Source organism: Dromiciops gliroides, chromosome 3, assembly GCF_019393635.1.
Source record: "Dromiciops gliroides isolate mDroGli1 chromosome 3, mDroGli1.pri, whole genome shotgun sequence".
Lineage (NCBI taxonomy): Eukaryota > Metazoa > Chordata > Mammalia > Microbiotheria > Microbiotheriidae > Dromiciops > Dromiciops gliroides.
This window is the reverse complement of record NC_057863.1, coordinates 79,362,972-79,375,643: the sequence shown is the minus strand read 5'-3', so window position 1 is coordinate 79,375,643 and position 12,672 is coordinate 79,362,972. Positions and strand designations below refer to the sequence as shown.

The 12,672-nt window shown below is 36.2% G+C and overlaps 1 protein-coding gene across 8 annotated transcripts in view; it reads left to right on the top strand.

Moving 5' to 3' along the window:
• The window catches only part of UNC80 (unc-80 homolog, NALCN channel complex subunit), a 259,417-nt gene that overhangs the window by 230,493 nt on the left and 16,252 nt on the right, over positions 1 to 12,672 (top strand). For 6 of the 8 annotated variants that reach the window (XM_043991060.1, XM_043991059.1, XM_043991063.1 and 3 more), the window contains one exon: positions 4,378 to 4,434. The exons of the other annotated variants lie outside the window; for them this stretch is intronic. In XM_043991060.1, the coding sequence (XP_043846995.1) occupies positions 4,378 to 4,434 (57 nt within the window). The remainder of the gene's footprint in view (positions 1 to 4,377; positions 4,435 to 12,672) is intronic. 8 annotated transcript variants of the gene reach the window in all.

Here is a 12,672-nt window from a genome sequence, read left to right as displayed (position 1 = left end):
TAAGGGCTTCATAAATGCTTGTTGATTGATTGGTCTACTTAGCTAATAATAATAAAAAATTTAAAACTGAAAAGGGAAGGATGCATTGGGATCTTAGACCTAAGCATTCAACAGATCTTTGCCACTTGAGTTTCATATACGCATATATGTCTCCCTCATTAGGACTCCACTCCAGTGCCAGCAATATTAAGTTCCAACAATCCCTTTAGGTATAGCATTATTACTGTACTTTATCTATATCCAGCTTAATTTAAAGTTATTCTCATTTTTATAAAGGTAGATTTGATGTTTGCTTTACCCTTGCTAGCATGATTTTAGGGAGAAAAAGTTATGATTCTTCATAATCAGCGTGCATCAATTTGCAAAGTGGTTGTCTGAGCTTTATAAATTTAACTTTAAATAGACATGGAGACATACTTCCTGCTCTGAGTACTGTCCCTGTTTAAGGGTGGGGTCAATCTCCTTACCCCACTTTGATGGATGCAATCAATCTGTCATTCCATCCCACTTGGATCTGACAAAGGTATCAGAGTTAAGAGGGGTGATTGTTTGTCTCAGTCAATTCCCACCCTTACACCTGAAATAATCTTGTATCAAATAGGCACGTGGTTTCCTTTCTTGGTGAATGACCTTCTCTCATCTCTTTGTGATCCCTCAGTATCGGGGTTCATAAGAATTGTAATATCTGAGGACTTTGCTGGAATGCTGAGTCTTGTCAAGTACATCTTCTCTAGAAGGCACCTGTGTTCAGTCTGTAGTGGTGAATGAAACAAGAGATGGACTTTGATGCTAACTACATATGTTACCTTGGGCAAATCACCAACCTTCTCTAGGCTTCATTCTCCTCATCTTTAAAATAAGGGACTTATTCAAAATACTCTTGAAGGTTCTGTCCATCTCTTTCAGTCTGTTCTTCACGGTGATATTTGACATGATAGACCATAGTAGGTTCCAGCCTGGCCTCTGACACCTACCAGCTGTGTAACCCTGGGCAAGCCACTTAACTTCTCAGGGCCTTGAGCCACAAACTCTGTAAACAGAGGACAAATTGCAGTTAAGTTGTCCATCTGTCTCAGTACAGGGAGTTTTCACACCAAGGAGAGTTCCCTAGCCTGATGAAATCATGGGTCCAGATGAAAAACATTTCTGGAAAGCGGTTTCTTCCATGGTGTCAATAATATGTGAGTGAAAACAATAAAAATCCCAGCACAGCTGAAAAATTTAAGTCTATTGCAGAAAGTTAACTGCCCTTAACGTCAAAGTACACTTTATTTTGCCAAATCTTTCAAAGGATTGGTCTAGTAGGTATTTAATTACTCTCTACTCTCCATCTCTTTAATTCTGACCTTTCATTAATCATAGATGGAGGAGGGGGGGTGGATAGAAATCAGGGGACATGGTAATTCAGATTTTTAAAAATTAGTTAAATATAATTAAGAAACTTCTCATAGTTTGGTATCAAATATTTTTAAGTTATAAAAGCATTTGCCAAACCAATGAGAGATAGCATGGTATAGTAGTGGTTAGGACGCTGGGCTTAAAGTCAGGAAAATAAGGATCCAGAGCATGCCTCAGATAGTTCCTACCTGTGTGCCCCTAAGCAAATCACTTAACCTCTCTGGGCCTCAGATACCTTATCTGTAAAATGAAGAGGCTGGGTTCTCAGTGACCTACCTGTATGGTCCCTTCAAGATCTAAGTCTATGATTTTATGATCCTGTGAGATGGCTCAGTGAATAAACTGCAAGACCTAGAGTCAAGAAAATCAGAGTTCAAATCTGACCTCAGATAATTACTAACTGTATGACCCTGGGCAAGTCATGTAACTTCTCTGTTTGCCTCAGTGTCCTCATCTATAAAATGGGGATGAGAATAGCACCTATTTCTCAGGGGTTTTGTTTTGTATCAAATGAGATAACATTTGTAAAGCATTTTGCAAATCGTAAAGTGGTCTATAAATGCTAACAAAAAGAAGAAATTAAATTCATAAAATGAAGCCCAAATCAATGAAGATTTTTTAATCCATAAAAACAAGGATGAGAGAAAATTAATAATTTTTTAATTGAGAAGGTATCTATAAAGTATTCTATGCCAATAAAGTATTATATGAAAGTAAGTTATCATGGTTATTATTGGGAGGGAAATTCTAAAAAAGAACTAACATAAATTGATAATTTTTAGTGTTTTCCTAACATTTTTCAGATTTTTACTAACAAAAAAAAATTGGAAGAAAAATCCTAGTGGATCAAACATTGCAAACTCTTTAAAGAAAGTAATATTTCATTTTTTCATGTAAACAGGGTAGGAAGTATGATGTGGTAATAGGAACTCTGAAGAGATCTGGAGTCAAAGTGCCCTTTCTCTTATCCTAAATACCCAGGGGACCTGGAGCAAGTTAGAGCACCTCTCAAGCTTTACTATCTACATCTATAAAATTAGAGGTGAAACAATGATCTCTAGTGTCCCTTCCGGATCAAGATCTAAGATCTATGAACTAGTAATTAATTATCAGAACTCTGGCAAAAGTTAACCAGTTAAATTGAGTGCCTGTCATTTTCTACACACAATAAGGATGTAACTTCATCTTTTTCGTGTCGATTAGCTTTGGAAGATAATCACTAGTGGTCTCCATTTTTAGCTTCCTTAGTAAGTCTTTAAAAATTTGACTCCGGGGGCAGCTAGCTGGGCAGTGGATAAAGCACCAGTCCTGGATTCAGGAGGACCTGAGTTCAAATCCAGCCTCAGACACTTGACACTTACTAGCTGTGTGACCTTGGGCAAGTCACTTAACCCTCATTGCCCTGTCAAAAAAAAAAATCTGACTCCAGGAGCTGTTAGGTGGTGCAATGGAGAAGGCACTGGCCCGGAATTCAGGAGGACCTGAGTTCAAATATGACCTCAGACACACTTGACACTTACTAGCTATGTGACCTTGGGCAAGTCACTTAACCCTCATTGCTCGCCCCGCCCCCAGCTAATGAGAGCACTGAATATGAACAGTGAACACATAAAACTCAAATCTGATGTTCCAATAGTCTATTAGCATTTCCTTTTTTGAACACCAGCAATAAACTATGCTCAGCACAGAATAAACAGTGGGATGAAAGCCCTTAGAAATAATACTTAAAGTGCAATGGTTTTAAAAAGATAATTAGTATCCAACCATTTTCACTAAACATTTTTATAAAGATTTAAAATACAAAGTTTTCAACAGTCCTCAGCAAAGACAAACATTCCCTTCACCTTCTTTAAGGCATTAGATTATACCCAGTGGGAAAAAGATGGGGGCAGGCAATATGTTGTATTGCCATCCATCTGAACAGATGGATGAAAAGAATTGCAATCTGGACAGACTGAAATTGAAGAGACTGATGGAGATATCTATACTCAATCATTTCTACTTGATTCATCTCATGGGAGATAGATCAGAAATCAGGGTTTGGGTTGGATTTTTTTCTACATTTAGAGTAGTAGAGAGTTTCTTAAAATACTGTGTTTTTAGTGTAATTGTGCAAATTTTGAAGCACATCTAGACATCTTAAATAGAAGTAATTTAAATCAGTGCAATCAAACAAGTATTTACTGAGTGCCAACCACGTGCCCAGCACTGTGTTCTACAAGCAAAGTATAAGACACTGCCCCGGTCCTCAAGGAGGTCTCTTTGCAGCCAAGTAAATCCATGGCTTATTGGTCTTATTCGTCTCTTGCCCAAATGACAGCTTTCCTCTATTGACATTTATCTTGCAATCATCATAATAGATGCAATTTTAATTGCTAAGGAAGGAGAAGATGATTTGATTTTGTGAGGATTTCCTAGGTCAATTCCCTCCAATTTACTTGCATCTTCATTGTAGTGTTAACTTGGGCATGATATTGCTTTTTGCCTTTTGTTTGTTTTAAATATATGATCATAATTAAAAGTTGGTGTTAGAAGTTTATGGTAAGTGGTTTTTTATTCTAATTACCAAGGACAAAAAAAAAAGAGAGAGAGAGAAAACACCTGAGCAGGAGGATTTTCAATGAAGCTGCAAGTAAATCAATGAAATAGTTTCTAAATAAATATTAGTTTTGATTTTCTATAGATTGTTTATAGAAAGCATTTCAAAGTTCACATGTTGATTTGGAGCACTCTAGGTCCCAACACCTGACTGATAGATTGCTCCTCTAAATTAGTATCCAGACAATGTTTTTCCTTACCCTGTGATTCCATGTCCTGATGAACCCAGTGTGAGGTCAAATGGTTGATTGTCCTCCTTTTCCTTCCTTGTTCTTTGATTTCTCTTTTTCTTTTTGTTTTCAGTTCTTGAAAAACCAACAATTGCATGCTTTTTTTGCATTTTCTTTCCCTAAATGCTTCATCTCCCTACCCCTCCTGCAGTGAACCTAATGTCCTCGATGACTCCCAGTGCCTGGCCGCTGAGGGCAGCCTCTCTAGGTACAGTGTCAATGCTACCTGTCTGTCAGTGTCTGTGCCGGGATACTGTTCCCTGTCTCTCTGTCTCTTCTTCACCCCCTCTTTACTTCTATTTCCATTCCATTCCCCATGTTGTTCATGGATACACCAGTCTGCAAGTCAAAGGTGTAGCAAACCTTCCTAGATTTTCAGCTATACATGGATGGCAAGGTTATAAAAAATAAAGCCCAGGAACAGTTCTATAGAGTTTTATGGGCAATTCTTATGGCAATCTAAACAGTCTGATATACCAGGTGTTAAATTTTTCCCACCTTCTACACTGACATTAATAATTTTATAGGAACATCATTAATATGTATTGACTTATTTAAATATAGGTCTCCATACAAGAAACCCTTTATTAAAACATTGAGACAGATTTTTAGTGAATACCATAGCACATTTAAAAATAATATAAGGATAAACTCAACTTTTTGTATATATTAACTGCCCTTTTTCATTTATCTTATGGAATTTCTTTAGTATCTTACTCTAGAAAGCTTGTCCAAGTAACTCAGAACTCATCCAACTGACAATTGTCCAGTAAAATCAGGGAAAAAAAAATGTTCCTTGGCTGAATTAGGAAAGTTATATGATGCCAGCATAATGTACAATTACCATGCTGTGTGTCTAACGATTATAAAGAAGGGATGGACTGCACCTTTAACACTCAGATAAATGACATCAATGGTTCCTACCATTCTGCTGTCATAGTCATACCTCTCAACTAATCCTCATTGGGGGGGGGGGGGGCCAATGCTTCCTGTCCATCACTAGTGTCTTTGTTGCATTTCAAGTGGACATCTGCCCCTTTAAGTCTTGCCTTTATCAAGTGTTACATGCCTATGTCTCTTGCTTTATCATTAAAGATGAGGAGATGTTGAGAGGCTGTTCCTGTGAACTTTCCCTTTTTAGAATTTTGTCACTTATTTTAGTGTTTTGTTCGGATTTCACATTTTTCTTTCATGGTGAAAATGGGAAATTCATTCCATCATCACATGTATTTTTTTTTTGGTTAGACTAGATTCATGACATTCATTTATGTTTGACAGCCCTAGCCTCAAAAGTTCAGTCTCTTACCATTTTTAGAATAGCTGCCAAGCTAAGGCTTGCTCCCATTGGCAGAAGCTCAATTAAGGGTTGTTTGGTATAACTGAAGTAACAGAAAAGAAATAGGCCTCAAGGTGGTTTTGTATAATTGTGCACAATTTTTTTTAAAGTAGATAGTCTATAATGGGGTTAAAATTGTCAACTTGGCTCTTAAAGAACTCATCTGTTTACACTTAAATTTATGTTTAAACAAGATAATATTCCTTAAAAACTCCCTTTGAAATTCTTTTGAAATGTCCTTGAAAAGCTTTGGTGGATTTAAAGTGACTCACTGGTTAAACAGTTTTGCTGACCCAGAAGGAGTACTATGTATTACATCAAATTTCCATTAGATCTACTACACTTCTGAAATCAATTTGTTTGGATCGCATGCTGTGAATTGTGCCCTGGAATTACGTGGTCAAGAGCTACCCTATATCATTTAAAGTGAGAGAGGCAGGAATTGGGTCAAGAGAGTGGGTCAGCTCTGAGCATTTTTCTAAAGGAGTTAAGTAACCCAACCCAGTCTTCCCTGGCTCTACTGCTGATAGAAACATATCCAGGATTAAACTCAGAAAAGAATAATTTAGACAAACTAATCGGTCAGAGATTGCTTGCCATCTTGGGGAGGCTCGAGGGAAGAAGAAAAATTTGGAACTCAAAATCTTAAAAAAAAAATTAATGTTGAAAACTATTTTTACATGTAATTGGAAAAAATACTGTTAAGAAAAAAAGAGGGAAAAAAATATTTAGAACTAGACTAGCCTTGGTTATAAGAGAGTTGAATGGTCTGACTATACCCATTTACACTTCTTTTATGATTACATACAGTTTGAAGCTAATTACAGATTCAGCTCTTGAACTTAAAAACAGGAATGCATTTTGTTTGCTGAAAGTAAACCAAGTTAGCACAGTGATGTTCTACTTACTAAGAAAACAACAAATCCATTTTTGCTATACACAGATAAATGTACCAACTGAACTCCCCCATGTCACTGAATGTTTAGCATTTTATAAGAGATGGGTTTAGGCAGAAGAGCATGTTTCTGATGAAGTGTTCTTAGCTCTTATTTTCTACATAGCATCCTTCCAATGTATAAAATCTTAAATTAACTGTGATGTTTAAAATCTAATGTAGGTCCTTACCTGCCCCCCCCCGCATTTTGGGGGGAAACTAGCTAAAATTTACTGATAAATTCAGCAACAGTTTAGGCTTTTAAGTATTTATTAAAGTCTATTAGAAGTTAGTGAAGAGAGAGAGGGTGAGAACAGATCTCTTATACAATGGAAAACCCTAGCTTAGATCTATGCAGGATAGACAGAGAGAAAACCTCACCTTTAACCTAGCATCCCCTACTTCCAAAGAGAACATGTGAAGTTCTACCACCACAAGCCGGTTCCTGAATGAAAAGGGCCTGAGCTAGGGAGCCAACCTCCCTTCCTATTTCCTCTCTCCCCACCCTGAAAGGGGAGGTCCTTCAAGCTGATTGGTTGAGGGTGGTCTCCTGTTGATGTCCACAACCTATGAGAACAACATCACACTCAGGGCCAGCCAGGTGTGGTCTCAATTTAATCATCCTTAAGTCAGTTCTCAGTCAGTCTCTCAGTCTTACCCAATTCAATCAATTCCAAATCAGTCTTCAGGTGGGGGCCCCTGGGTGTCTGCCAAATCCTATTATTTTATCATATCCCAAAGACATATATCTTAGCAAAACTAATTAACTTCTGTCCAAGACCTTAAAGAAATTGAGCAGCATTCCCAAAGAAAATTAGACTACAGAGCCTGAAAACTATTAAGCAGCATGACTAAAATAAATTAATTCTCATAATTTGATTAGACTTTCATGAAAATGGCTGTTTATAAGAAAATGCTGAATATAGGTACAATATTCATTATGGACCAGTAGAACTAGCCAGCTCCAGATAAAAAAGACTGCACTGGTAAATATTGATGAGACCAATGAAAACTTTACAGGTAGGAGAAATTTTTCTTCTAAGACTTTTTAATGCAAAGAAAAACCAAGATAACTAATTTTTTTTTAGAAGTTATTTTAGGAGGTAGCTAGGTGGTGCAGTGGATAAAGCACTGGCCCTGGATTCAGGAGGATCTGAGTTCAAGTTTGGCCTCAGACACTTGACACTTACTAGCTGTGTGTCCCTGGCCAAGTCACTTAACCCTCATTGCCCCGCAAAAAAAAAAAAAAAAAAAAAAAAAAAAAAGGTCACTTTAGGGCAGCTAGTTAATAGAGCACTGGGTTTGGAATCAGGAAGACTCATTTTCATGAGTTCAAATATGGCCTCAGACACTGGCTGTGTGACCGTAAGCAAGTCATTTAATCCTGTTTGCCTATTTCCTAATCTGTAAAATGAGCTAGAGAAGGAAATGGCAAACTAGTCTAGTATCTTTGCCAAGAAAACCCCAAAATGGGATCATGAACATTTAGACATGGCTAAAATGACCGAACAATAACAAAGTCCTTTGGAAAATGAAATGCCAGAGAGTTTTCGATGGCTCTGTAGCCACTAATAAACAAGTTGATTTTTTTTTAAACAGGAGACTACCATTTTATCAAGTGAGAAGTTTTGTTGCATAGTAACCTTATGAATAATGTGTGGAAAATTTCTTGAAGACAATTTTCTTTTTATCAGATATCACAGATCTAAGACACTGCCCTCTATCAGATGACCTGGATTCTATGACCAGTTCTGCTACTATTTGAACAAATCACATAATTTTCAGGGACCTCAGTTTCCTAACTTAAAAAAGTGGGAGTTGAGTTAGATAACTGTTCTTTGAATTCCCTCCACTTTCAATATTTTAGGATTCTAGTATGTTATTAATACATGTGGGAATAGATGTTTATTTATATTTATTTTTTTACTTAAAATTGTCTTTTATACAAAGTAGAACATTACAAAGACCAGAAATGTCTGGTCAATAAACTTTTTTTCTGAAAGCGTGATTTCAAACATAATAATAAGAGAGAAAAATACTGTTCAAGCTTAATGAGATATAAAGGAAAGGCCAAGATGGAAGAAAAATATTTCTATTTAGTGCATGGTGTGGTGGTTATAGCACTGGGATTGGAATCAGGAATACTCATCTTCATGAATTTAAATCAGGCCTAAAACTCGTACTAGCTGTGTGACCCTGGGCAAATCACTTAACCCTGTTTGCCTCAGTTCCTCATCTGTAAAATAAGCTGGAAAATGAAATGGCAAACTGCTCCAGCATCTTCCCCAAGAAAACCCCAAGTAGTGTCACAAAGAGTTGGACATGTCTGAAACCTTATGTTCTGCCAACTTTTCAAAGTATCTAGAAGATACAAAGGGCAAAAGAACTTTCCTTTCAGTAACTGAAAATAAGTGCCCTAAAAATCCCTATTACTGTATGTAATTTTGTAACTAAATCATTGTTATGTGAGAGGTAGTGTTCAGTTTAAAGAGATGAGATAAAGAGTAAGACCTAGATTATAGTCCTGACTTTAGCACCTACCAGCTCTGTGAATTGGGACAACTCAACAACATCCTCTTTGATTTTCAGCTTCCCTCATCTATAAATGTGAATGCCCTGCCTACCAGGGTTGGTATGAGTATCTAAAAAGATCATGCATATAAAAGGACATCAAAAACTTTTGGCATTATAAAAATATAAGAGGTTATGAAAAGAAACTACTTCTTTTTTTGTGGGGCATTGGGGGCTTAAGTGACTTGCCCAGGGTCACACAGCTAGTAAGTGTCAAGTGTCTGGGGCCAGATTTAAACTCAGGTACCCCTGAATCCAGGGCTGGTGCTTTATCCACTGCACCACCTAGCTGGCCCCAAGAAACTACTTCTAATAAATAGTTAAAATAATCAGGTCATCAGCTCTCCAGTACCAAAATTCCATGATTCTACGTTGCTTGGGGTACAACATCTTGTACATTGTGGATACTCAATATTAGACAGGAAGTATTTTTTTATGGGTAGAGTAGGATTGTTTCACCCCTTCCCTATAAATACCCCATGCCATTTTTTATGACAACATAGTTTCTTACTGTGATGGAAAGCTTATCCCAGATTTAACATTTCCTATGTACAGGATGGGCAACTAGCTAGGTGATATAATGGATAGGGCTCTGGCCTGGAGTCAGGAAAATTCATCTTACTGAGTCCAAATTTGGCTTCAGACATTTACTAGTTTTGTGATCCTGGGTAAGTCACTTAACTCTGTTTGCCTCAGTTTCCTCACCTGTAAAATGAGCTAGAGAAGGAAATGGCAAACCACTCCAGTATCTTTGCCAAGAAAGTCCCAGATGGGGTCATGAAGAGTTGAACGTGACTAAAATGAATGAAAAATGTACAAGATGCTTTGCTCCATTTGGGGAGTTTCCAGTGTATACACAAGACTCAGCCTATAATTGTGAGACTAAAGAGAAATTAAGAGCATCTATTTAGTGGTTTGGGTTTTTTGTTTTTGTTTTGTGTTTTGTGTTTTGTTTTTGTTTTTTTTTTTTTGCATTTATCTCATCCAGTGATTTGCTTAATTATTTCTCTTTCCTGTCAAGTGTAGTCTTTAAGTTAGGGAAAGCAGTTTGCAATGTGAGCTCTGTGAACTAAATTTTGTACTGAACTGAAGACTGAAACAATCCTTCAAGCACGTTCTTGTCTAGCTTTTATTTTTATGTAAAAACTGTCATGAGGATGTCTATTTTGCTAGAATAGTCGCTTGTAGATTAGTGAATGATACAGACAGTAAATGATTCACCTGGGAAAGAAAAATTTATGACAAAATCCTTCTAAGATTGTCTTACCTCCTTTTGCAATTAAGTGCTGCTCTTGTAATTTATTCTTTTGGGGGGTGGATATGGAGTAAGATTTTTATTTTTGGTAGCAAAGGTGTTTGATTCACTGTTATCCAGCACTTTCTTCAACTGGATTTATGCTTCTATAAAATCTTAATTATGTGGTCTGCAATTGTGATGTTTGTTAGCACCTCAAAAATACAAGTGAACATTTTTCTCTAAATGCAATTCTGAAAGGTGTTGTTAGCTTTAGGTTAAAAAAAATTCTATTGGGCTTTAACTTTAATATTCACATATACGTACATATACATGTTAATATTTCTACCTTTAATCATTAAAGCAGAGGAGATTAGGTATTGCTCTTTTCTATGATTCAGAATTTCAGGTGATGAGTATTCTAGGAAAGCTTGTTTTTAAGTTTTTGTTTTTTGATCCACTAATGAGATAGATACTGATTGCTCTTCTTTGAGGCATCCTTTGTGTTATGGACAATGCTGATATAGAGACTTTATTGATTTAGTATAGGAACAGTAGTGATGCAGATTCTAGACTTTTGTTGCAAGTATATGAATGATTCACATTTCAGTTATGTGGATAACCAGAACTCAGGCATTTTAACTTGAGACATTTCTTCTTTGAAATAAGAAGTAAATTTGGTTGTTGCAGTTCTTATAGCCAAAAACATTAACAGAGTTCAATACATTTATTTTCTTTGACTTCTTAAAGATAAATTGGTTTAGAAATACAAAACATAATGTAGGCAAGAGCTTGGTAGTTGTATAATCACCTCGATCTTTACTAGCTTGGTATTTCTGGTTCCATACATTTTCCTAGGTGGATAATGTAAATTCTACAAAGCTATTTCAGATTTCTTTGACATCATGTAATATGGAGATATGCCTATATTGAAATCATTTTTGACTTGTAGTGTGAAGATAATTTAAGCCCCTGAAGGAGAAACTTGTGTTTCTTTCTACACAAATGGCCTTATTCATTGTTAAATATCTATAGTCTGTCCAAACTATACAATTATACATCATTCCTTTGGTGTCAGAATATGAATATATCAGCATCACTTATTATCCTACTAAGGCAGGGTTGTGTTTCCAAAGACATATCTAATATTTTCAACTCTGATATATACATCATTTATACAAAATAAGTAATTGCCATGATCATAAACTTTATATGCTTCATTAAGGCAAGGTTTATGTTTATGATCCTTATTTTGGGATTCTGATCATGTCACTAACATTGTAACATATTTATCTCTCTTGACATAAGATGGAATTTTTTTCTTTTATTCCATACATTTTTCTCACATTCCAGTGTATGGCTTATTCTAATTCTAATATCTAGAGACAATTCACATTTATATAGCATTCTTTTTTATGCTACTTCAAGAATCCATTATCTCCTTGGTGTGAGTACCACCACTCCCAATGTAGATCACAATTCTTCCACACCTCTAAATTCATCACCCAGTAGCCAATCCACTAGAGATAGGCTAAGCCTCTTTGCACTTTACTAGTCCTCAGATAAAATCTTTTCCAACTGTTGTTTATTTCAGTGATTGCTACAATGCTCTCCCAGATAAGTGAATTTTATTCTTAACTTGGAACTTTTGAGACTATCCTCACTAGCGAATTACTGTTTTATTCTAGATAAGATATTAATAAGATCAAGCAAGATGATTGATATGACCATAGATGACATGGTTTATTTGGAATATTCGAGCATGTTTATGATTGATTTTGTCCACTGTATGATAATGAGTCTGGGTTTTTTTGTTTGTTTTTTACATGACCCCAAATACTAGTTTGGGCTTGTTATAGTTTATTCCTCCTTTGTTCTTTCCCTCTTCCACTCCTCTGCATTTGGCCATTTCCTTAGAGGAAAGAAAAGTAAGCGCAGGGGCAATGAAGGGTAGTGGATAATGAGGCTCAAGCATGGATTTAAATCCTGCCACTTACACTATGTGACCCTGGGTAAATCGCTTAACTTGTCCATACTCTAGGGAATTCTGTAAAATTCTAAGTTACAATATATTAACAAACCTGCATTGGTAGAGGGTGTTTTCTCACTGGGAGTTAGTTCCTTATCAGTGAAATCACAGGTTTGAATACAACATCAACAAAAATTAGTTTTCTTTCTTTCATGGACACTTCTGATTAAGAATCACTATAAAATACTTAATGAAACTATCATTAGGTGACAACTCTTTTTTAAAGCCATGGTGAAAAAGATTAACTATTAAATGAGTACTGATGACCTCACTCCCAGAGTTAAGTTGTGTTCCAAGGGTATAATACTTTTCCCCTTTATTGAAAGTACTCTCTACATGCCT